General features: G+C 37.2%; 1 protein-coding gene across 1 annotated transcript in view; it reads left to right on the forward strand.

The window, feature by feature from the left end:
• Positions 1–26,618, forward strand: part of Slc4a4 (solute carrier family 4 member 4) — a 291,869-nt gene that overhangs the window by 230,293 nt on the left and 34,958 nt on the right. The window contains exons 14-15 of the mRNA XM_059274644.1: positions 1,652–1,722; positions 9,109–9,300. Of these exons, the coding sequence (XP_059130627.1) occupies positions 1,652–1,722; positions 9,109–9,300 (263 nt within the window). The remainder of the gene's footprint in view (positions 1–1,651; positions 1,723–9,108; positions 9,301–26,618) is intronic.

Below are 26,618 nucleotides of genomic sequence, written 5' to 3' on the forward strand. Positions count from 1 at the left end.
TGCTGATTGTCTGCCTCTGATCTTCCCCGCCCACCTAGTTCTTCAACTAGACTGAGGTTGAAACCCAGGGCCCTGTGATTTCTAGACAGACACTCTAACAACTGTGATAACTCTTTAGACATCCCATGTTTTTAAATGAACAAATGGAATACTATAAGAAAATACACTGTATGTTCTTTTTTACAGAACAAAATACTACTGAAAAACTAATAATACTTTACTTTTTTTAAAGCAATCTTGTCTTGTTGCTTGGGTCAAGGATTTAGCCTTTTTTGACTCCCTTGGATTTGCAATGAAACAGAATAGGAAAGCATACCACGTGCACAGGTTAGCGAGACTGTGGTAGGCAGTACTTTCTGGCCAATACTCTCACAATGCCCAGACTTCGGTGACCAGAATAGATTTTCATGTTCACCCAGACTAGGACCCAGGTCCATTTCCTTTTTCTGTATTTATTCTCAGGGGAAACACCCCTTCCCCAGTGTTGTTAGCTGACTGTGGGTAAATAATTTGAGGGCCTGTGAGTTGAGACTCAGGTTGAGTAGACTCTAGGGGAGAGTAGTGAGTCTGTGTTCTTTTTGCCCTTCTCGTGGATCTCCTCTTTTATAGTTCAATCATCAAGCACAGTCATGTATTTCTCCTTCAAGGGTTATTTAGGCAAGATCCAGAACCCACAGAGCTAAAAGGAGTTTGAAGTTTGACTGGATGGGGGAGAAACCAAAGAACAATTTTCAAATCAAATGTTGCATAAATGATATTATTCTCAGAGAAAAGCTTAAGAGATGTTGTTTCATATTGCCATTAATTATGTTCTCTGTATAACAGTTTAAAATGCAAATCTTCCTATCAGTGGAAAAGAGTCTATCTGATAAAAAATGAAATATTTTAATTTTCAGACCCATGAAATAAAATAACTAGTGAAATATTTCCAAAGTAAGGGTTGGTTTAATGAAGAAATTCTTCAGCAAGGTGCATCTTAAATCTACAAATGATGCCATGTTATATGAAAATAAGTTTCAAAGTTTGTTTATATATTTCTCCTCATTATATTAATATTATTTGTTTAGTGCTTTTTCACACATTTTGCAAAGATAGACTTTATCACACACAGTTCAATTTTCTAAACACTACAGATTACTAATGCTTAACCAGTAAAGCTCCAAAGTGTGAGTTTTTTACTGTACATGAAGCTGGTAATCGGCGTAATAATAGGTAGGCATTTCTTTCATTAAACAAATGTATACTGAATGTGTACTTGAAACAGAATTATAGATAGTAAAGATAGCAACATAAGATGCTAAACTTTTAGTAACTGCTCCCGAGTTTTGGATAATACCAGTTCTTCTCAAGTAGATTTTTTTTTAACTTTTCATTTTCCTCTAAGATAAACCAGTAAAACACTAGTATGTGGTTGATTAAAAAGAATGGAAACAAAATTTAATATCAACTCTTACATATCTGCCATACAAATCTGCTTCTGTCTTTGTTTTATTTTAGTGTAAGAAGGATATGGTTGCACTACATACAATTTCATGGTGCTTGTGTGTTGCTTCAGAATTTTTAATGCCCTATTCTGTGTTTTAAAGGTCATTATGCATTTAGTTTGTTTCTGTTTTATTTTTCATAGTCAAAAATTGTCCTTTTCTTACAGTTAACCTCTCAGTATCTAACGATACCACACTAGCCCCAGAGGACCTGCCAACAGTTTATTCTACTGACGTGGTAAGTGACTTAATATCTCAGCTACCCACACAGTGTGTAGTTTATGCAGTGTGCTCTGTGATCTCCATTTATCAATGTTGATCATCAGTGCCCATAGAGGGAAAGAAAAGAACACCTGTCATCACCGTAGTTAGCTTTTCATCCTCTTAAAGAGATGTGAAACCAGCCTTTACTCATAACATTATTTTTAAACCTTTTTAAAGACCCTAATGCTAGACAGATCCGATGTGTTGTGACCTTAAAACATTTCTACAGGAGCAATGAGAATGTTGGGAGACAAGAACTAATGTTGTCCGATTCTGGCCTTGCTAGGCATTTGTCTGGCTGACCAAAGGGTACTGCCTTCCCTTCACTAAGGGTGATGGCAGCAGGACATTGCCCCATTACTTAGAAAGGACTGAGTCTCCATCACATGGTGTCCTTTCCCATGGCTTGTAACCAGGGACCTTGAAGGCCCTGGAACTGAGTTTTAAAAATGAGCTGTTTTGCATGGAAGGTCACATGCTGGAAGAAAACTTTTATGCTGGAGAAAATAGGGAAAGTGCTGCTTCAGGCTTCTGATTGTTCCTTGCTTGCCAAATATGGACGCCGACCAAAGAATATCAATCTCCCAGTTACAAAGACAGAAAACAGAATACCTTGTATTGAGAGAGTGCCCATCTCTCAGGAGACCAGAACACTTCTGCAGATATTGTGTAGACGGTGCCCACAGCATCCCTTTCAGAGATGCTGTCTGTGTCCTTCCTGGGTGGTTCTCACATGATGCTGTTTCTCTCTTGTTTTTGTATTCTCGGGCTTTCTTGACTTCATCCCTTACCTCGAGAATTTTCTCTGACTTTTTTTCAAACCTTATGTCTTCTCTTGTGTTTCATCCTGTGTATGGATGTTTGTGAATGTGTGTGTCTGTGTATGTGTGTGTTTATGTGTAAGAATATCTCTACATGTTGAAAATCACTATAGAAGAATTCAAATTTTAGTTTCTTTGCCAGTTAACCCAAAAGAACTTGTCTAAAAATAGAGGAGGAAATGCTTCCTTCTAGGTTTTAAAGAATTTTAGTTAAAATTCTTTTTGTGCTCTAAAAAGAAGCCAATAAAACCCTAAGTTCATTTGAAATAAAAATTTTAAAGACGTTTGACTTCACATTGCTTCTTAGCCTCACGGGTACCCCAAGGGGCCAATTCAGCAGCTAGCCAGCCCTGGGCAGAGCAGCTGCTTGTAGCCAGTGTTCCTGTCCTCAGATATTCTGATCCCCACTGGCCTGTGTCCCCTCAGTAACCGTGATGATTAGTGGACAAGAATCAGAAGCCATTACTTCTGAGAGTCACAAGTTCTGTGTGCTGTGACATGCTGGCTCTGCTTCCCTGGACTTCTCCTGAGACACAGGGTCATCAGGACTGAATTGTCTTCTTTCCCTTTGGTCTGTAACTAAGATATGAGAGAAGGTGCAGTAAAGGTGACATGCGGCCCCTAGCCCATGAGTCTTCCTCTCCCACGGTTCCAGGTGTTAGAGGAGGTAAAGCCTCTCCCCTTCCTCCTCATTGGCATGAAGACAAGCTGTCCTGCTGTGCAGTAGGCATGATTCAGGGGAAGGAGCAAGGAAGAGGGGCATTCCAGCCTTGAGATGGGAACTGCCAGGCACGCTTCCCTGAGGATAAGGCAGTGTTTCCAGTGTTTTCATTTATTGCTGGAATTATTTTATCCTCGTCTCTGCCACCTTTCCTGTTGGTACTTTGCTGGTTATTTCTCTTTCCCTTGCAAACAAATTCTTTACATGATCACTGAAGAAAGGCTTTGAAAGGAGCTGGAGCTGGTGGCACAGTATATCTGAATGAGATGGGATCTGATGCCTTCCAGCTTCTAGCCCCAGTGTCAAAATCCAACATCAGTATCCCCGAGAGATGACTGAATGAATTGCTTGATATTTGCTCCTTACACAAGATTCTTCTCTCTCCCTCTCTCTCCTTATTTTAAGTTTATTTGAGGCATCCCTTGAACACACAGTTCTGACATGCTCATTTAAGTGAGTTTACAGTGGCATCCTCCATGTCACATAAAAGTCAAGACATAAACCATTTCCTGTGTCCCAGGAGGCCCTATGGGATAGTTTTGTTTACTTCCCAGCTCTTTGAGAGAAGAAAGATCATCCTGGCCTTCAGAGGGCAGATGCCTTGGTCCTTCAGAAGACACTGAACACAGCATTTGCTCCTCAGTGGGTGTCTTTTACGATGAAGGACTTGTAACATTTCAGAGTTCAGTTTATTTAAATGTCTTTACATCCTCATCTCTGGTGGATTTTAAACTCTCTGATTTTACAAGTTACCTAGCTTGCTTTGCATGTTTGTCTCAGAGTAATAACCACAACTTTTCAGAAATAAAATCATAGTCACAAGGAGAATAAGCATTATATTTCCGTATTTCATGAGAGTGCAAAGAACTGTAGCTCAAATATATAGTATACATGATAAAGAAAGATTGGAGATTATACAAATATAGCTTGTCCATGGTGGGAAAAGCCCTAAGTGAGATCAGTTACTCCCTGAAGCTCCTGTTTAATTATATATATATATATATATATATATATATATATATATATATATATATATATATATTATATAGTGTCCCTGTCAGTCATACCTAAAAGAGCACATATTTTACCAGTCGGTTGTGTTGAAGGGTAAGAATTAGACTTTTATTATTTATTTACTCTTTGCTTTGTTACACTACCCAGTGGAATTCACAATGTCTGTACTGGAGATTCTGTTCATCGTAGGACTAGGAACTATTGCAGTCACATTATTTTACTAAACAGTCTGATGTAGAAGCATAGTGGTTTGATCTGATGTACCTTCAGGGTGAGCCAAGGAGTTAACATTCATTTTCATGGGCATCAGAAGGTCATACTAATCTTATACATGGCATCCTTGTAGTTTTTTTCCCTTTGAGGAAGTCAGATGTAAAAACTATCCTGTCCTTAAATACGTTTAAAGATACACATGTTTCTACCTTAAAATATGTTATAGAAAACTTCAGATACGTACTGAACTGAAGTCAAAGAGAAAAATGGACTGCCACATGTCTGTCACCGAGGCTCAACGATTGCCCACAACTTGTCTATTCTGTTTTATGTTTCCTACTTTTTTTTGGGAGGAAATAGTATGGAACTTTATTTTTTAAGAAAATCCTTGTATTTTTAAGAATTGTGGTCAAATCCACTTAGTATAAGCAGGATAATTTTCTCTTGAAAATGAGATGCAGAAAAATGATTTGATGTTACTTTCCAGGAGATTGTTTTCTCAAAATCCTCAGCTGCTTGGTTCTCTCTATAAACCTTTGTCCTCGCTACCCCTTTACACACTGTAGTTAACCCCATTTGACCACTGGTCACGGGCTCCTCCATGGTGAGCACTCATATGCTCTTAAAGCAGGGCTCTGTGTGTCTCCATGTGAGCATCTCTGCTCATAGTGTCTAACTTTTCTCCCATGTGTCTGCCAGGACATAAAGAAATGCACACCAAAGTCTGCCGCTCATTTTCCTCATCCGTTGGTTTCATTCCCTGTTATTTCTTAGCTTTGCTTCCTGCTTTTCTTACTACCTTTGAAGGAGGAGAGGGCTTTAAGACCAGTCCTGCTCTCGGGGCCCGGTGTAAATTTCGTCCTCTCTGTACTCAGTGTGATAACTGAGTTCCTCCTCTGCTCTCGTAACCATGCACTTACACAGTTTTTTTTTTTTTTACCACCTTATATTATTAAGTAATTTCCAAGCAAACATTTGATTTCTCTAAGGAAACTTGTGAACATTGTTGCTGTTTCTTTCATCTTTTTTACTCCCTTAAAACTTATATTAATTCATTCATGTATTTGGGTTCACTGCATTCTTGGTTTCCCTGTGGAAATTTTTTTAAAATTTTTTTTACTTGCTCTTGTTATTCAAAATATCCTATAACTAAATGAAATAGCATTGCCAGATTTAAGAACCAAAATATGGAATATTCAATTATATTTGAATATCAGGTGAATATTAAGTAATTTTAGTGTGAATATGTTCTGAATATTGCATAGGACATGCTTACACTAAAAATAGTCATTGTTAAGGTTGAGTGTTAACTGAGCATCTTGTATTTTGCCTGGTCATTTAAAACTGAATGTTTACTTTAACTTTATCCTCTGCACAGAGGACTGACACAGTTCTTTGACTATCTCATATACTCCAGGCCTGATGAAGGACTTTATTCATTCAGTTAACAGGACCTCTCTGGTGCCTGCCATACCCTACACTGAACCCTGTTCTTTTCTTCTCTTCTCTTCTCTTCTCTTCTCTTCTCTTCTCTTCTCTTCTCTTCTCTTCTCTTCTCTTCTCTTCTCTTCTCTCTCTCTCTCTCTCTCTCTCTCTCTCTCTCTATCTCTATCTCTATCTCTATCTCTATCTCTATCTCTCGTACTGTTGTGTACACAGTCCTATTGATCCTTTGGCTGTACAATTTATCATTTGTAGATTTTGCCCAGTTCAAAGTCAGTATCTGTGTCTGTCTCTTGTCTTTTCCCCCCATTCTTGATTTTCTTACTACCCCTTTTTCCTCTTCTTCTCCACAAGTAGTTGAGTTTGGGTGGTTTGTATTGTCTCATCCCCCAGGAACAGATTTTTGTGTTTGCTATCCCTGAGAAACTCATATTAAAAACAGTGCAGTGCTCTGGTGTTCTCGAATATCCTTTGCCACTGTATTTTATTTTAAAAAGTCTGAAATTGCCATTGAAGCTTTTCGCTCCCGCTCATTTCTCAGCCCATTGTGCTGTTTTTGCCTGTCACTGCACTCTACCCATTGCCTTCTGTGGTGTCTTACCTCCCTCATGGACACACTGGGTGCTCTACACGTTTTCATTCAGTACATTTGTAGTGGTATTTGAGCCATTACTCCAAGGTCAGCTCTTTGCCGTTGATGTCTCCAATCTTGACATCACTCCTACATCCACTAGACATCTTTCCAAGGATTTCCAGATTCACTAACCATTGAGGGTGGGCTGCAATATAACTGCTATGCAAAATTATAAGCATCTTAAGAAAAAAAGAGGTGATGTGAGAATTCTAACAGTCAGAGATTTCTGAGATGATGTTCTCATTTGTCCTATTCCTAAAGACCAGAGAGTATTTTGCATAAGAAATAATGATGAAAATCATAGATGTGAGAAACACCTAAAAAGAGATAAAAGACAGTGGCAGTGTGATCCAAGTCTCCTGAATTAACCCACAGCAGACACTGGGGACTTGAACTCAGGTAGTAGTCGTGGCTCCAGATGCATTTCTTCATGATATAGATTCTATCTGAAGTCTTAAGGAATTAACCTTCACTTAACATTAGCTTATATGAAATAATGGAAATAACACAAATCATATAGATGTGTTTTCTGTGGTCTTTAAGTTGAACTAATTGTCAGCTACACTTGAGGTTTTATGAAAGCCATAAACTTTTTATTTTGGAAAATTACCTACGTTAAGATATATGCCAGTTGCCTAAAGGTTTATATGTGAGACGTTAGTTGTAGATGGGATTTGGAGGTTATTTTTTTCAGATAACAATAACAGATTCATCTGGCACTTTTAAAACATTGGCATTGCCATTTTGAACTGATGGATGGAAGTTAAGCTACCCATCTTGGCATCTGTATCTGTGCCGTTTTCCCCTGAACCTGAGTGTTTGTTAGAAAATGGATAAAAATTCCTGTTGGGGTCATTCCAGTGTATCTTACATCCCTGGGGGAATTCCAGCTACAGAGAAGGACTCTGCTGATGTTACATTGCTGATGTGAAATTAGGCCACAGTTTTGCTGATTTTTAAAGCAAAGAAATATGCTACCAATTATGACCTCTAAACGTTAGCTCTATTCTCCTGAAAGCATCCATATGCGGAAATCTAAAAAAACAACACAAGACATGATTAATCACCTTGCAGAGTTCGATAAAAGCAGTTCTGCAGTTCAACTGTTTACAACTGGAGGTAACGGGAAAATATTTCAAGTGAAAATCTAGAGTTGATTTTTATACCTTGGACAGGCATTTTGCCCTTTTGAGTTCTATGAAAACCTCCTCCCTTTCTGGCCTGACTGGACCACTGATATCAAGAGAATTCCTACAATGGTAAAAGATGTTGATTTATTTGATGTGACATGGAATTCTTTCCTTTAAAGGACAACAGAAATTTATCATGCCACACTTTTTTGTAAGGTATTTCCAAGTAACTCTCATTATTATACAGTGTCCTCTTAGCCTGGAACCCAAGAAGATACAAGTTATAAGGTAGTTAGAAACTTTCTCAGATGAGATACGCAATCATTTCCACTAATCACGTTGACTTTTATTTAGGCAGAGATGGTTCTGGGAATATAAGTCTAGGAAACAGCCATTGCTACCACAGTATGAACCCATGCTCTTTGTACAGCAAAACCAGCATACTTAAAGGGTAATTATTGAATAAGGCTCAGATACAAGAAATAGTTGCACAGAGATTCTTTTACATAAGGGAATGGACCACCAAGTAACTTTATCACAGAAAACCATCAAACATAGGAGGAGCGTTCCCCATGCACTGTTGAATACTAAGGGTGAGAAACCTATTGAAATTGCTTAGAGGTGTGCTTGAGATCACAGGAACACAGGACTGGAGATCTCTCACACAGCCGAAGGGGTGCAGAGGTATCACAGCCATTCCACTCCACTCCCGTGTGTTCCAAGTGCTGACCTGTAGTCAACAAGAAGAAAGCTATGTTGTATTAGGTTTGCCGCTGAGAAGTCTGGGACCATGAACACTTTGATAGTATCATTTCATCAGTCACTAGGATGCACTTATTATGATAAGAAATAGCCTACTGTGGGTTAGTTACCTTTTAGAGTATTGGTAGTACTGTAAGGTAGGTGAGGTGAGCTACCTACTTGTGTGTTAGTTACCTTTTAGAGTATTGATAGTACCATAAGGATGGACCCAGGTACATACAAGTAAGTACTTTGTGAACAATTAAGGTGTTTCTGAATTCTCACATTTTGAGATTTAGGATATTAATGTGTCTCATTTGACCCACAGGAAGGCTGGCAGGAAAGAAGCACTTTGTAGTTTGTGACTGTAAAACAAATGGCTGGTTGTAAGAGGGAAGAGCAAACTGCATAACACACTGCATGATCCCTCTCATTGTGCCCTTCCTGATCGCTGGCTTCTTTATCCCCTGTCACTCTAGTAAGGCCTTGTCAGGGTACTACGTCCTCCAGTGGTCATCTTCAGATTGGTGTATAGTGGTTCTGGTGCAGTCCATCTAGATCCAATCAAGTATGGAAAGCTGCTTCAGATGTGTCAATATTCTCTTTTTTTTTAAAAAAAAAAAAATCCTTGTTTTATTTTTAGTACCGTAATGCTACCTTTGACTGGGCCTATCTGTCAAAGAAGGAGTGCTTGAAGTATGGAGGAAAGCTTGTGGGAAACAACTGTGATTTTGTTCCTGATATCACACTCATGTCCTTCATCCTCTTCCTGGGCACTTACACCTCTTCAATGGCTATGAAAAAATTCAAAACTAGTCGTTATTTTCCAACGACGGTAAGTACCTGGGATTTAAAGAATTTTCATTGGATCTGCCCTGTCTCACCATTAATGCACTTTTACAAAATGAAAAAGGCACCTGCAGTTCAACTCGTCCAATATTACTTTGTACATTTAAATAATACATTCTGGTCTTTGTTCATGTGAATGCACATTTAACATAATTGTAGCCCTGCTCCAAGAAACCTTCCCAAGATTTGCTTTTATAATCCCATTGTAAGTTCTGGCTATAGTATTTGTTAATGTGGGGGACTGGAGGAATGTGTTGTGTTCCATCTAAATGCATGTGACTGAAGAAAAGGACCCTTTAAATCCATGATGTTTAAATATATAAGCAAAACTTTTTCCTATCGATCAGGGATTTTAATGGTGTATAATTTCTCAATCATCGACTATACATGTATAGAAATTCATAGAATTTTTCAAACATTGACTATACATTAATATTTGAATGCAGTCTGTGGGCCTAAACTAAAACAATGCTGTACCCTAGGATTGGTGTAAGATTTCACTATTTGAGCAAATTTTTCCTTCCCATAATACTGAATGCTGTAGTACCTAGAATGTAACTGGGTTGCATACATTTCCTCTGCCCTCCCAGTGTGCTTGAGTAAACTTAAATTCAAAGCTGAAGTCCCTTGAGAGGCTAGACCAATGTTAGCTATTAAATATCATGTTTAAAGATAGGAAATGAGACCAAGATACTTTTGCTTTACAGTTCAGTTTGTAGTGTTTAAGAGGTCAATGTTTCTAGGTAATCTGCTTTAAACGTGATTTATATCAGTGACCTGTTTCTCTCATGAAACGGCTTCATTATGGTTGATATAGAACTTCAGTAGACAGAAGCCCCTTTCTAGTCCCTAGAAAATGAAATTTAGTATATTCACTTTCACCTAGAAAACTGTGGACGTTCTGATTTCTTCTCACAAAATGGAGAATAAAGGGAAGAGTTAATAATGAGGTGTCTAAAAGTAGATGGCCCAAGGAATGAACATGTTCCATAAAGAGAAATGGGCGAAGGGTTCAGTTTAATCTGATTAAAACAGACTTTCTTTACTGGAGTTTGGCAGGCTCAGTGCCATTCTTTGTTTAGCGCACAGTGTGATAACACACACACACACACACACACACACACACACACACACACACACACGGCGTTACCTAGAACCTGGCTCTGCAAACAGTCTCCTCTTTCCCACTTTTTACAGTTTAAGGCTTCCCTGTTTCACTCCTGAGGATTAGGTCATTCCTGTGCATTTGACATTGAGGTCCCAGCACACACCCAGGAGATGTGCTTAACCTGACTACTACTTCAGTGGATGAGTTATGTACAGAACAGATTCCTGGGTCAAATGTTTAAGGACAATTTCTTCTAGACTGTGGTTTGTCCTCTGTTGTTACCAGTTCATGGGATCTTGGGTTTTGTTTGTTGTTTTTGTTGCATTTTTTACAGATCATGACTTCCTTTCAAAGTCTGATATGTTTTGAGCATCGTTAGTAGAACTGTGAAAGTTTGTAAAGCTCTTCTTTGTTGCAATTTGTAAAACAGACTTGTGTCAAACTTCAGATGGAAACCAACTATCTTGTCTACTTTTTATTTTAATTGACAAGGAACAATTATATGCATTTGTGGAACACAATGTGATATTTTAGTATATATTTATGTCATAGCATGATGATATTAAGCTACTTAATCTATCTGTAATTTCATATGGTTAAATCATTTCTGCAATGAAAACAAAATCTCCTCTTGGCAAATTTGAAATATACAACATATATGAGCTGTAATCAGCATGTATAGAATTGATCCCAAAAACCTACTCCATAGTTGTAATGGATTTTGCATGCTTTGACCAACATCCTCTCTTTTCCCTTGCTCCTTACCATCTTGGTCTATGAGCCTCACTTTCTAAGTTTCTACACGTAAATGAAATCATGCAGTATTTGTCTTCTATAGCTGGCTTATATTACTTTTAAAAATGCCTTCCAGGTTCCTCTATTTTGCTTCAAATGGTAGGATTTCCTTCTTTTAAAATCCCAAATAGTATTCCAATTACATGTATAGTTATGTAATAATGTTGAAAATGAAAATAGTATATATTTATTATTTTTTCATTCATTCATCTGAGGCTGACATTAGGTAGGGTGATACTACCTAAATTGTGAATGGTGCTGCGATATAGGGAAGTATACACAGGCCGTGGCACACTCATTTTATTTTCTCTCATTGTACCTTGAATAATGAATGGGACTGTTGGATCATATGACAGTTCTCTTAATTCTTTGGGGTAACTGCCTCCCATTATCTGTAACAGCTAAACAAAATTACATTCCCAATGATACAATGTAAGGGTTCCCTTTTCTCCAAATCTGTGTCAAACCTTGTTATCTCTTGTCTTCTTGATAGTGGTGATCTTTAACATAGGTGAGTTCACAACTCATTGTAGATTGAATTTGCGTTTCTTAGACAGTATCATTGAGCATTTTTTCACATATCTCTTGGCCTATAAGCCTTTTAAGATATGCTTGTTAAGTGTGCTATGCATTTTAAGTGGACTATATGTGTTTTACACTTGAGTTCCTTATACATTCATGACATTACCCTCTCATCCAGTGAGTGGTTGGTAAATATGTTTACACACTTTGTACTTGCCTTCTTTCTCTGCTAATTGCTCCTCTTGCTGATGAAACATTTTAGTTTGATGTAGTATGATTTGTCAATTTATCATTTTTTTCTGTGTTTTTTGGAGTCAGCTCTTGCAATAAATTTATGATGTTATTTTTTTTCTATTTGAGAATAATCTTTGTCAAGTTCAGCATAACACCTTTTGTTCTTTTTTCTTCTAAAATATTTATGGTTTCAGGCTATACAGTTAAGTAATTAGTTTTGAGTTGACTTTTGAATGTGTGAGGTAATGGTCTATTTTCATTCTTCTGCATACGAATATCCAGTTTTCCTACCACTGATCATTGAAGAGTTTTATTTTCTCCCCATTGTATATTCTTGGCACCTTTGTTGAAAATCAACTGACTCTTGACGGGTACTTTTATTTCTGGGATCTGATTCTGTTCCACTAGCCTATATGCTATTCTATTACACTATACAATCAATACACATATATTATATATTAAATGCTATACACACATCTCTATCTATCTATCTATCTATCTATCTATCTATCTATCTATCTATCTATCTATCTATCTAGATATCCATCTATCTATCTATCTAGATATCTGTCTATCTATCTGTCTGTCTATCTATCTATCTATCTATCTATCTATCTATCTATCTATCTATCCATCCACCTACCTACCTACCTACCTACCTACCTACCTACCTACCTACCTACCTATCTGTCTGTCTGTCTATCTATCTAGATATCTGTCTATCTATCTATCTATCTATCTATCTATCTATCTATCTATCTATCTATCTATCTAGATATCTATCTATCTATCTATCTATCTATCTATCTATCTATCTATCTATCTATCTATCTAGATATCTATCTAGATATCCATCTATCTAGATATCTATCTATCTAGATATCTATCTGTCTATCTATTTATCTATCTGTCTAGATATCTATCTATCGATCTATCTATCGATCTAGATATCTATCTAGATATCTTTGTAGCTTATTTAGAAGCCAGGTATTTCATTCTTCTTTGCTCAAGATTACTTTGGCTATTTGGGGTGCTATGTGCTTCCACACAGATTCTAGGATTTATTTCTCTGAAAAAATGTTATTGGGATTTTTATAAGCATTGCATTATATTTCTGTGAATACTGCAGGCATTTTAACGTTGTTTATTCTTCTAGTCCATGAATATGAGATATCTTTTCATTTATTTGTGTTTTTAATCAATTTCTTTCATTAATTTTTTATACTTTATAGGTCTAAGAGTATATATAATTCATCTTGGTTAAATTTATTACTCAGTATTTTATTATTTTGTAGCCATTACAAATAGGATTGTTTTCCCTTTATAATTTTAATTTTTTGAGAATTTCATACATGGGTACATTGTCTTTAAATCATTTCTACCCCTTCCTCTTCATTTACAGTTCCTTCTATGTCTCCCCCAAACAATCCCCTCTTGAGTTCATGACCTCTTCTACAATTATTGTTATGTTTTACATACACACACACACATACATACATACAGCACATACCCTACAGAATAAAAATAGTCTTGCCTATATGTACATGTGTTTAGGACTGTCCATTTATGACTGCACAACCTATCAGGGAGCTCATCTCTGAAGAAAACTGATCCTTCCCACTTCAACAACCATTGTCTACCTCTAGACCTTCATCTAAGTGTGGGGCCCTGTGAATTTGATTTTTCTTTTGGAGAGTTTGTAGTAGTATGTAGAAATACCATTGGTTTTGTGTATTGATTTTATGTCTTTAATTTTACTGAATTTAATCAGCCCTAGGTTTTTGTATTATTTTAGTGACATTTCTAGGGTTTTCTGTCAATAAGGGCACATTGTCTGTATCTTAACTTCCTTTCCTATGTGGAGACTTTTTGGTTCTGGTATGGACTGGGACTTACTTAGCCTATAGTCTGGGGACACAAAGGCTGGCCTGGTGCTGAGTAGGCCTAGAGGCCAAGACATTATAGGGGCTGAGTCCATTGTCTCTGACCTGGTATTACAGGGAGTTTGTACCCTAAGGCTCTGAGGCTAGTCTGGTGTGGAGTGCATAAGAGACTGAGTTGCAGGGAAGGTATAGAATCTTGGGCTACTGGACCAGACTAACTTTGTGCAGTCCTCTGTACCCACCTGGAGACTAAGGTGATGGGAGCTCATCTGGTCCTCACACTGATTTTCCTGGAGTGTGTCTAGCATTTGTGTCTGTAGACTCATTCCCTATCCTGTCTCTAAGCAGAGGGCATCTGTCTCTAAGTTGCATTGCCTGGGGTTGGAGAGAGGGTGATGTGTGTAGCATAGGATTTTCTTTCTTAACCTCTTCTTTGTATCTCAACTTACCTGCAGTCTATACAGATGTGCTGTGTAATCACTCATCTGCCTTTCTTAGGCCTGGTGAAGTTATTTCTGAGGTAGGTAATTGTTCAATCTGATATTTCTATGGGAGGAAGAGCATCAAAAAGTCATGTCCCACCATCTTGCTTTACCTCACAGTATTGTGGGGATTAACAAGGCAACTCCATGTAGGTAAAAAAGGAGGTTTATTTTGGCGTAACTTACAGCTAGTAAAGGGGTTGATTATAGGATCTGGGAGAGGTGTGGTATAGTCCAGCGGGGTTCTCTGGAGAACTCTGTTCAGTCTACCACCCAGCATCCAAGATCTTGAGGAACCAAGAGGGCCTGCACATATGAATCTTGGGTCTTAAAGGCTCTTGTCTCAGCCCCGCCCCAGGGGTGGGTATAGGTAAGCGTAGCAGTTACCAGAAGCCTCACTAGGGTTAGTACTTCCAGGTCAAAGCTGGAACAGCTACCTACTACATCACAGCCCGGTAGTGATCATCTTAACTGTACATATAACCGTCACTTTTACCTTGAAATAGTAGCTCCCAAATTTAGACTTTTAAAAATTCTACTACATAAGCCCAATTTTTAATAAGTTAATTTTTTGCTATTGATAAATGCAACTGAGAAAGTAGGAAAATTTGAGAAAATAGGAAAGTGATAGCATTGTAGTTAGGATTTCTATTGAGATGGTTTTCAATTGTTTTGCTGTCTTTGTTTACGTGCATCTTATACAATACATGTAAATAATAACACAAACATAATGCGTGCATATTCATAAATGAATAATAACAGTGTTTATCTCTCACTTGTTTAAATGTGCTTAATTCAAGCTGTCATCTAGGTAGATGGCCTCTGTGGGTAGAAACATACGAATGAATGTATGAAAACATACTGCTGACCTTGCATATTAACAATGAAAACTTATGTGCTTAACAGACAATAGATGTTTCATTCCTATATGTTTGGATGCCTTGTTAGTTAATTCTATGAACTGTTTGAAAATAATTAAAATTTTATTTTGTCCTTTATATCAACTTTACACTAGGTGCTCAGTATTTGCTGACTTGTGGAAGTCACTCAAATAGCAATAAATGCTGTATATTATGAGAAGAGTATACATATAGGAGTCCAGGTAGATTCTCATGCCAGCACTATCATTAACTAACAGTGTGCCCCTCTGATGCCTAACTGCAGGCTTAGTTACCTCATCTACCAAGGGAGAGCTCAGCTAGACAGTAATTAATGTTGTTTTAAGTGCTAGTATTTTTGTATTTTTAAGTGGAGCTTTGAGGCTTCATCTCCTAAATGAAATAAATTCTCTGTACCCTACAAGTCCTTATAGCAATGATTAAATCTTACAGACTTCCACCCAATGATGATTATCTCATTGTTCAGGTCAGGCTTTCTTTTGCAGCTGCTGTGAGTCTCTCCCTGTGGTTGATTTACAAGTATCATACAGCTAATTCAGAACATAGTTTACTTTATTTCTATAATTGAACTTACTCTCTTCCCTTATGTGTTACCACAACTAGTAACGAAACCTATCCTCCTAGCCACTCATGGTCAAAATCTTACAATAATACTAGGTGTCAGGGACCCAGTGTGAATCAAATAATTAACTCAAATTAGGATCATTTGATGAAGGTATTATTTACAAAGTTGAGGTTAAAGAAAACACAGGACACTGTGGTGTCTTAGTGCTATTGACAATGAAATTGCTACTATCCTTGGCCCAGAGTATGTGGAAAGGGGTGATAGATGGAATCTAAAACAAAGGAAAAGAGCAGAGAAGGATCTTAAGAAATGATGGGGATGTAGGCTTGATGATTCAATCAATCAGGCCATCTGACAAGGAGCCAGCTGGAGCAATCAATACCCTGATCTATCTGTCTATCTATCTATCTATCTGGCTGTCATATACCTATCTATCATATATATCATATCATACCTCTACTGTCCCCTCTACTCTGACTACCCTTTCCTCTCCCCCTTTCTCCTCCATCCATCTCTTTCTGTTTCAGCATATAGCATTACTGACCAGACCCAGATGGAAAGGAACTAACTCATTGTACAAAGGGGTAGATAATGGACTAGTGTGTCAAACTACGATGCCCATTCCATGCCATGCAACAAAGCTTTTCTTTTTCATATCAAACTTATTATAGGTTGTTTGGTTGTTCTACCATAATCCTACCATAATCCTTTCCCTTTACACCAACACTTATATTTCCCTTAGTGTGGTCTTCATTGCCTTTGACTAGAGGAGGGTCAGTGACTCATTTCCCTTCTGTATCTCATGGAGCAAATGGCAGTGCATCAGTGTAGGTACTTTGGATAAAACAGATTAACTTTCTTAGGCTGATTACGTAATCAGGACTGCTGCAGGGCCCTGACACTTGATGGAACATGGCTAGAATGCTAGATTTCCACTGGTGCTTAATGTTCCCCCATTCTCCTCAAAGAGGTACATCAGTCCTCCAACCTGTGCTGTGACTGGTCTATTAGATCAGCTTCAAAGTCAGAGTCATTTAGCATCAAATGTCTAGGAGGAACATCACAGCATAATGTGTGATTGTCTGTGGCAGATGGCTCAAGGCATCCACAGGAATGTTCTTCCATAGTCCCACACAAGTGAATGATTGCCTGCATGGAACAATGCTGCTATTGCTGCACACTTGGTACAAAAGAAAAGTGGAGCTTAAAGAGGCAGCGGGACTGGATCATGACCGGAAAAGTTAGAAAGCCATCGGATACTGTGATTTAGGCAAAACTGTTGTTCCTTTGATGTGGTTGCACTCCATGTGGCTGGCTCATATATGCAGTAGGCAAGAGAATGCCTTCTTTCAGGAATCACTTAATTATCTCACACCCCCAGAGGAATTAGTTTAAAATCTAAACCTGGAGTAATCATTAGCTATTTTTACATGTATATCCCAGTTATACAAATAATAATCCCTTAAACCCTAACTAATATCAACAGCTGTACTACTTTCTACATTATATTTAGATGGTGCAAACTGTTCATTGGTGCTCTTTCCTAAACAAACTACTATTGTGTATCTTATTAATTAGCATATTCATCCCATATGGAACAAAATGTTGATTATGCTAATGTGCACTTTACATTATACTAGGTGAAGGACACAAACATGAGTAATTCAAGAACCTGACACATAGTAGGCACTATATATATATATATATATATATATATATATATATATATATATATATATATAAAATTGTTAAGTAAGTTGAATTTTTGTACTTTCAAGTAAGAATGACTTTTTTGTCATTTCCATTCATACTAAAGGTCTCCTGTGAGATGACATTTAATGTCATTTTATGGATGCTGATGGTGGGTCTTGAAACAGTGGCATTAGGAATTAAAGCAAAGTATAGTATTCCAGAATTTCAATGAAAACACAATGAGAATTTTAGCTAGGTAATACATTTTGTTTTTATGTGCATAAACGACAGGAAAACCTATGATTCCATGGGGAGTTAAGATTTTGAAACCATGATTCTTTGTTGACAGTATGGCTGTCACTGTTTTATTAAAGTTGGCTGTGTAGAGGTAAGAGGTATTTATTTTGTAAATAATTCTTTCTGAGAGGTGGGTGACATTCCACTTCTGTTTTCTTTTCTCTTAGAACTTTCTTGTTGAAAGGTAAAAACTGTCAAAGTATAACAACTATCATATTTAAAAGTGAGTAAGAAATAATAGGTGTATATTCTGGTGTTAGTAAAACTGGGTGACATTTGTATAGTTTAAAATATCAAGTCATATCACATCATTGGCATTCATTAAAAACATGATTTTTCTGTCACTGAACGTATTAGATCTTTTTCCAGTTCTTTTGATATTTTATACCTAGGAAAATCATTTTGAAAGTCAAATTTGCTTTTGTCTAACTTTTTTCATATTTATTTCATGAAGAATGACAAAGAGACATTTGGTTATAAATATAATTCAGCCTGTTAACACATTTTTACACTTGCTACAAATACTTCAGCTCTTACAAAAAAAGTTGCAATTAACTTAAATTGAGCCCCAATTAAAATAAAATTCAGAGTGATATGTTGTGAGCAAACTTCTTATGATGGCACAGAGATAGGCTATAGATAGAAGAAGTCATCCCCTCTGACCATGTTATCCTCTTGGTTTGAAGCACATTCAGCTAACATGTCCATCATAGGAAAGTCAACAGCATTCAGATGTATGCAGTAAAACAGGAGTTTCTTGTTCCTAGGTTGTCTAGTTACAAATTAGTCATTTAATGCTAAATTCTTGTGTTTTAATATAAATTATTAAATTAACTTTCTTTATCAGACCTGCACCCCTTATAATAATACTGATTTGAGTAGTATGCAAGGAGACCTTAGGAAAAGTGTTGGGAATTTGGGGCAGTTAGATTTTAGTGGATTTTAATGTGACTGAGTCTCTACATTTCTGAAAAGCTGTGGTCTTATGTTGCTTGAGAGTCTCTGGAACAAGAACTCATCATCCCACAGACAGAAATCAGCTTTTCCCCTCCCACAGCCGTTGTCCACAGGGTCTTCTCCTACTCCTAGGAGTTACACAGGTAAGTTGAGGTTTCCTTTCCTACAGTAGACTTCTAATGTTGGAAGACATTCTTTCCACAACTTCTCAGGGAAGCTTAAAAAAAAATCACCATTTTTTCCTCTGATATGTCTCCTAAATCATGATTCTTCTGGTTATCTTTCTCTAGATCAGCCTAAGATTTTTTTTTCAGTTTCAATCTCAAGATTGAATAATAGTTTTGGATCTCGTTTGCTTATTTGTTTCTGGCACGTGCTTATTTGGTTCTGTGTTCAACTGCCCAGTTTTGAGGCAGGCTGGAAGTGTTCTGTTAGTGACTTAAATTCTCAGTCTCCTCGCTGGACCACTTCTCTAGGCCTACCTAGGAACGTTCTACTGGCAGGCTGTGAGCCCCACCTTGAAAAACGATCCTGCCTACTTCCCATTTCCCAAATCTCCCTGACTTGAAGCTTATAGAATTAAACCCTCCAGTCTGAACCAGACTTTTATTGAATTTGGAATATAGCAGGCATTATTGGATCAAAATGCACTGAATTAAGATCACCGCTCTGAGTAATGTTAATGCTTTTTTTAAACAAGCTTTATAGTATTGACTGCTAGAGAGATCAAATTTCAAAATAATCATGCCATATTTTTTTTTGTGCCTGTGACTGCCAAAAGGTACATAATTGTCTAGTGTGTTTTTTTTTCCTTCTAGAATAAATGCTTTTTTACACTTTTGTTTAGAACTTCCAAGCACTACTCTCATTATGACTTGACATCATAGATTAATATTTACTGAGAGCCCACAGGGCGTCCGCTGCTGCCATACTTGTCTCTCTGGAGCAGCTCCATCGATTGAGAGTGGCCCGGCAGGCTCACAGCACCCACACCCACCCCAGTTAATTTAAGAGCAGCTGCGGTCCATGCAAAGTGAAAACTGAATGTCCTCTGGGGCTTCCGAGGAACCAAATTTATTTATTTTTCCCTGTAAATTAACTAGCTTCTCGCTGTTGGTGTCTCTATGATTATGACTCCCTCAATAATTAATATGGTATCATCCTTCATAAAAAGTACATTTTTAATAGATTTATTAGGTTGTTTTTGCATGAGAATAAAAGAACAGCATATGACTATTGGAATTGTCTTTCTCATCCACTTAATTTTTTTCTTTAGTTTGGTAGTTTAAATATTTAATATGTTTGTAGTGTTCTAGATGAATTGAGATATTGTCTAATTAATTTTGCAGAAGATAGAAAGTATTTTTCAGCTTATTTTTTCTAATAAAAATAGAAAAAATGTCAAAAATAGTCATACTACCCAAAGGTCATTATAGTCTTAATTTATATGTGCTTCTCTTTCATAAGTTACTACAGTAGTGCATGCTGCAGCATTCCCATGTACTATGAAAAAACAATTTTTAAAAATACAAGTTTTGCTCTCTGTAAGTTATCTTCATTTTTTTTCTCTCAGATTGGGAAAACTTAGATCCAAAAGAGTTTGAAGGTTAGCCCAGAGACACTTAGTACTGGATTTATATGCATAGATGTAAGTGTCCATCCAAACTAAATATGAGGTCTCTGAATCTACAGGATTGGGCATAAGATCCTGTAATATGTGTATTTTTTTTTCTCTAGAGAATATTTGCACCTGTACTGGTTAGTTATCACCACTAGTAGCTATTAGAGAATTGCAAACTATGATTTTCTGATTTTATTTTTATTAGGGTGTTGACCTGTAGAACATTGTTTTGAAAGACAAAACAATGAAAGGAAATAATATACTTTTCTGTTTCTAAATGTGTTTGGAAATGTGAGAAGGGTGCGAAGAGATCAACTCTTACTGCCTTCAAATCAGTCCTGACGATGCCTGTGCACAGAACCTAGACTTATTGTCAGCTAGTTGGCTTGACATCTTTAAGATGCTCTCTTATTCTTAGTTTTGCCCAGTTAATTTTAGTACAGGTAACTCCTGAGTAGTCTGCTTCACATAGCACTCCACCTACCTTCCCGTGATAGAGTATTCAGTATTGAATATGGAAGTGATCTGGGGAGAAGCAATGTCCCTGTAATGAATGCTAAAACTAGATTCTGTATCTTAGAAATGAATTTCATAATCATAAACATCCCTAGGAGTGATTTCCAAAGTTCCTCAGCTAGATATTGTATGACTTAAGAGAGAGGGGGAATACAAATTAATATGTTGTACAGAATGCTATAACTCTGCCAGAGATTTTTAGTGAGGTTTACCATCATTAATAGGGTTGCTGTTTATCTCTTATAAATTTTAAGAACTATAATTCTTATATTTGTTAGGATTTGTCTTAGCAACTTTTGCATCCATGTTATAATAGTGCCACATTTAACAAGTCAACCTTTATCCAGGGATTCTACCAAAATCAATATATGTGCACACATGTATACATATTACTCTGATATATATATATATATGTGTGTGTGTGTTATATACATATTATATACACATATATACTGCATATGTGTTTGTACATATCCATAACACTTATTAGTTTCTTATAGCTATCTTATCAAATTACCTTATTATCTCATCAAAATTACCAAATCATCTTATCAAATTACCATAAACATGGTAGCTTGGAACAACAAAACATTGGATCTAAGAGGCAGATCTGGAGGTTCAAATTAAAATATGAATCCTCGATGTGTGAAATTGGTCTCACTAGAATGGAAATCAAGGGGTTAGAAGGACTATGTCCCTCTGGAGGCTCTAGGGGACAATGCGTTTCCTGTTTCTTTCCAAGCACTGCCTGCCGTCATTGGTACTCAGATCCCTTCATTCAACCTCAAGGCCAGTAATGGCTTTGACTCACGTGATAGCTCAGGTTGGCCTGAACTTGCTATTTATCTAGATTTGCCCCAAATTCATGGCAATCCATGACAGAGGTACTGAAGGCAGACAGATGTGAAGAAGAGAAACCATGTAAGATGCTAAATTGGTAATCGATATGAGGTTACATAATATGATCCCAGGTATGTTTTCAAGATAATTGTTAATACAGGATATTCTTAGTAGGTTGAAAGGGTATTTCTTTTAGCCTGAACAACAGGGTAAATTAAGCTGCCATCTATTAAGATGGAGAACATTAGTGAAGGAGAAGGCTTGGATATCAGTGGTCAGGCAGGCTGGGCTGGGGAACATGAACTAGGGGAGGCTAAGCACTTAATTACTTGACATAATTTTGAAATACCTCTAACAAGTACTTCTGAGTGGAAGTATCAGATGGATAGATGGTTCTGGATTCTAGAAGTGTGGTCTTTCCTGAAGAAATCAATTTTTAAGTATTGATTGAAGAAAATCATTATGGAAAGATGGGAGGAGTTGAGAAGAAACCAGCAAAGAAGCCTGGGTGTACCCAGTAGAGTAGACTGGGAAGTCTACTAAGCTCGATTTCCAAATGTCTTCAGAGTAATAGTATTCCTAGATCAAAACACAGCAACTGTGAAAAATGACCTTGGTTGTCTGGGCTGTTACTGTTCAAGTACTCCGCTCTTGGAAGGAGCTCCAGATCAGTTAGAATTCTGTGTTTGCTGTCTGTCCATGTAGGGTTGGCTTTGTGCCATTGAATGATATGATTCTGAGAATAAATATTAATGTCATTTTTAAAGGGTGATGCATTTATGTAGAATCTGTATGAAATATGAGAATCGGAACAGAACAAGAAATGCAGTGGTTTGCTAAGCCACACAGAAGGACAGTTTTATGAGATTTAGCTATTTTATATTCTTCTGTCAGAGGTAGCAAATTGTTTTTCCTTTGAGTATGGATTTAGCTTTTTAAATTACCCAGAGTCATTTGAATGTTAGGTAGAGTGAAATTGGTAAATCAATATTACATTCTGGATGGTAATTTGGTGTTATGTCCCCAAAGCCTTACATTTTTATATACACATTGACAGGACAATTCTGTCCATAGTAATTTATTCCAAGTAAATAGCCCCAGACGTTTGCAAATATTCCTTTATGATATTGTTTGTTGTAGAGAAGTTGGTAGTAATCTAAACTGCAGGATTTTAAAAAAAATTATTTTTGATATCCATTCAGCATTATACTTTGACATCATTAATGTCACTGTTGTGGAAAATAGCAAATGATGTGGGAAAACTGTGAAAGCACAAACAAAACAGAATGTGAGCTGAGGGTGATAGTGCATGCCTATTATTTTAGCACTTGGGAGGCTGAGACAGGAGGATCATGTCTTTGAGGCAAACCTGGAAATTTACAGTGAGACCTTATCTCAAAGAAACCCCAAAACATCAGAATGTCAAAGATTATATGTTCACATACCTGTGAATAGACTTATATACCATGTAAGGATGTTTTCATATATTTCAGATATTAGAGTTTATTTCTATAGAGAGGAATTAGAAAACACCTTTTTCTTATTTTTTCTAAATATTCTACAAGGACTACATAAGCACTTTTTGAAGTGGGAAAAATAAAAAATAAATTTAAATTAAAGTAAGAATCATGGATATTTCAGACAAATGTCTGATGGTTAGTATGTATAATCCAGCAAACATCCATCCATTTAATAATAAAATCATAAAAGGAATTTTAAAATTATCTGGAAAAACAGCAACACCATTGAAATAATCTTATAACTTCCCAAGAGAACAGCTGGGAGACAATATAGTGATTTGGATTTGAAATTTTTTATGAGGGTAGAAGCATATTTTAAACTGAGTTATTTAGCCAGGTGTGGGAGTGCATTTAATTCCAGCACTTGGGAAGTAGAGGCAGGTGGATCTCAGTAAGTTTGAGGCCTCGCTGGTCTACATAGTGAGTTCCAGGACAGCCAGGGCTATGTAGAGAAACTCTGTCTCAAAAAAAAAAAAAAAAAGAAAAAGAAAAAAAAAAGAAAAAAAAAGATGAGGTATGATTTCAATAGCACAGTGATCAAAGTTCAACAAGTTTTGGAAAGTATTATATATCCCATATTTAAAATATAGTTGAAAAATCATTTCTTACATAGATTCTTACATAGATACAGACCGTAAATAATTTCTAAGCATTTTTGAGGGGATTTTCTCTCATGGTAGTTTCCAACTTGTGCTCTGATCTGTGTCCCCAAGTATACAGGCCCATATGGTTCATATCATTTACTTTTCTTGAACTTCATGAAGGAAGAGTTTCTTCCATCATGGTTCAGGGATACAGACCATCACAATTGGGAAGGCGTGGTTGCTGGGTCATCTGTGTCTGTGGCTGCAGGACCGTGCAGTTGTGCCTTCCAACATGGCAACTAACCAGGATCAAGACCAAGTTATCACCTCCAAAGGTTCTTCCCCAGAGTTTCATCCCCTATCAGACAGGCCTCATCTCTTCCCAAACAGTGCTATCAGCTGGAAACCAGGTGAAAAATACATAAAAGCCTATGGGAGACATTTGAGATCCAAAACATAACAAGGGCCAAGTTAGAAACTCCACAAGTAGACTCAGTGATGACATCCAGTTTGCTATGTTGGATTGGCAGGGTAGTCCACTTACAAAAGACCCAAGACGCTGTCCTTTCTCTGCCTGGTACCAGTAATGATTGCAGTGCAGCGGGGCTCCCACAGGTGGACACATACGTCCTATGAGAACTTGGACCATGGAATTGCAGACTGCTTTCATTAGTGTCCCTTCTCTATTACAGAAAAAGGAGTAACTTGTATTTTAAAATAACCGGTCCCACCTCTTTAATGTATAGGATATTTGAGTTGTTTGCTTAGATTTTCATGAGTGAGGTTTAGGGGAATAATAAATATTAGTAAGAACTGCTGGACTTGAGTATACTCTGGTTTTACAGGGATTTGTGGCCTCCTAGAATAAAGAGATGTTATAATATTCTAACATACTACTGGAACTGCTCTCTAGGACCAACCTTTACCAGGCTATTGTCCCAAACTGTTATTGTCAACACTATTTGCATAAAACTTAACCAATGAATTTCATCTACTATTGAGGCCCTGGACGCATCAACCCTAGGAATTTCCAACAAAATAGTCTCTGTTTAGCTGTTCCATATGATTTCTGAACTTTGAAATTTTTGTTTCTTAGAATTAAAGATCCATCCCCAAGTCTTGGCAGTAGATAATCTAATTATTGGAGTAGTCTTTGCAGTCAAGAGGCCTCCTGGAACATAAAATAACAATAATAATTCATCCAGACATTATGTTGAGTACTTTCATGGTTAGTCATTTTTAATTCTGATAAAGAAAACCACTGTGAAGTTGGTAGTATTATTCTGACGATCTTTTTCAGATGAAGCAATTGAAGTTAATAAAGGCTGTGTATTTATATCGTGAATAATGATGATGAAAGTCCCATCCATCTCATCTGCCTATAGCAACTGTGGTCATAACTGTTATCCTATGTTTCTCTCATTTGATTTCTGTAATCTATTTCTCTTTGACATTATTGTATGTAATTGAAGTGAACCCATCCCTGACAGCTGGTCTTTTCTTCCATGGTGTGTACTTCTTGAGCAAACTCAAGCTAGCAGAATCTGACCTGGAAGACGAAGAATTCCCAGCCAGAGGAAGCATCTTTGATCCAACTGCTAGCTAGTACACCTGATAAAGCCTAAGAATTAAGGCCTGAGCTCCTTTGAGCATGTTGCATCATCATGTAATTTCCATTCCTTGCTTCATCTCCTACTGAACACATGGAGATAGTTTCATTTTCTGGAGCCCGTCCATTGACTTGAGAACCATGTACTTCCCCAGTCCATCCCTGTCATCTAGCAACACCAGAAAACTGACCATTTGTCTTGAGATAGCTTGATGTTGAAGTCACCCCTAATTCTACATAGGAGCAAGCTTTGTTGGATATAACATAGCTTGGAGCTTCATGAAGACATGGATTATTTCCATTTTGTTCACTAATAAGATGTTCTTATCACCAAGGAAAATATTAAGAACTGAGTAGTTCTTAATGAACAATCCAGTGACGTATCTCCTCTAAGTGTTATCTCCTGTAGGAAACTCAGTTGTCTGTTCTAGTTAAGCTAATTGGCTCCTAGTAGTGCCTCTAGTAGCTACAGAGGCACCCAAATACAACCCAAAAGTCCTGTGCTTCTCTTAATGACTTCTGCACCTCTTCATGGGAAATCACAGGGTTTAATGTATCCGAGGCACTTAGGATGACCAAATAATGTTGATCGCACTTTAGCAATGAAGAGATTCCTTACATCAAGGAGCATTCCAGTACTAGCCCAACAAGGGATGCTTCTTAGACAAAGCTTGTGTAGTCTTTAGTTTCTATATACTATCTCTGGACTTCACTGTAGATCTTGGTATTGATTTTGATCAGTGGATTGGAACTTGGAATCTTCTCCTGATAGATCTGGGCCATTCTCAAGCCACTTAATGATGGTTTGAATAAGAATGGATCCCATAGGCTCATATATTTGAATGCTTAGTCACCAGGAAATGGAACTGTTTGAAAGGATTCTAAGGACTAGGAGGTGTGGCCTTTTTGGAGGAAGCATGTCACTGGGGGTGGGCTTTGAGGTTTCAAAAGTCCATGCAGGGCCCAGTCTTTTTCTTTCTGCCTACAGATCTAGACCTACAGTTGTAGAACTCTCAGCTACTTCTCCACCACCATGCTTGCCTGTGTGCCTATGACGACAATGGACTAACCTCCAAAACATAAGCAAGGCCCTGATTAAATGCTTTCTTTTACAATAGTTGCCTTGATCATGGTGTCTCTTCACAGCAATAGAAGAGTGACTAAGACACTCTTGTTTTAT

This window comes from Peromyscus eremicus, chromosome 10, assembly GCF_949786415.1.
Source record: "Peromyscus eremicus chromosome 10, PerEre_H2_v1, whole genome shotgun sequence".
Lineage (NCBI taxonomy): Eukaryota > Metazoa > Chordata > Mammalia > Rodentia > Cricetidae > Peromyscus > Peromyscus eremicus.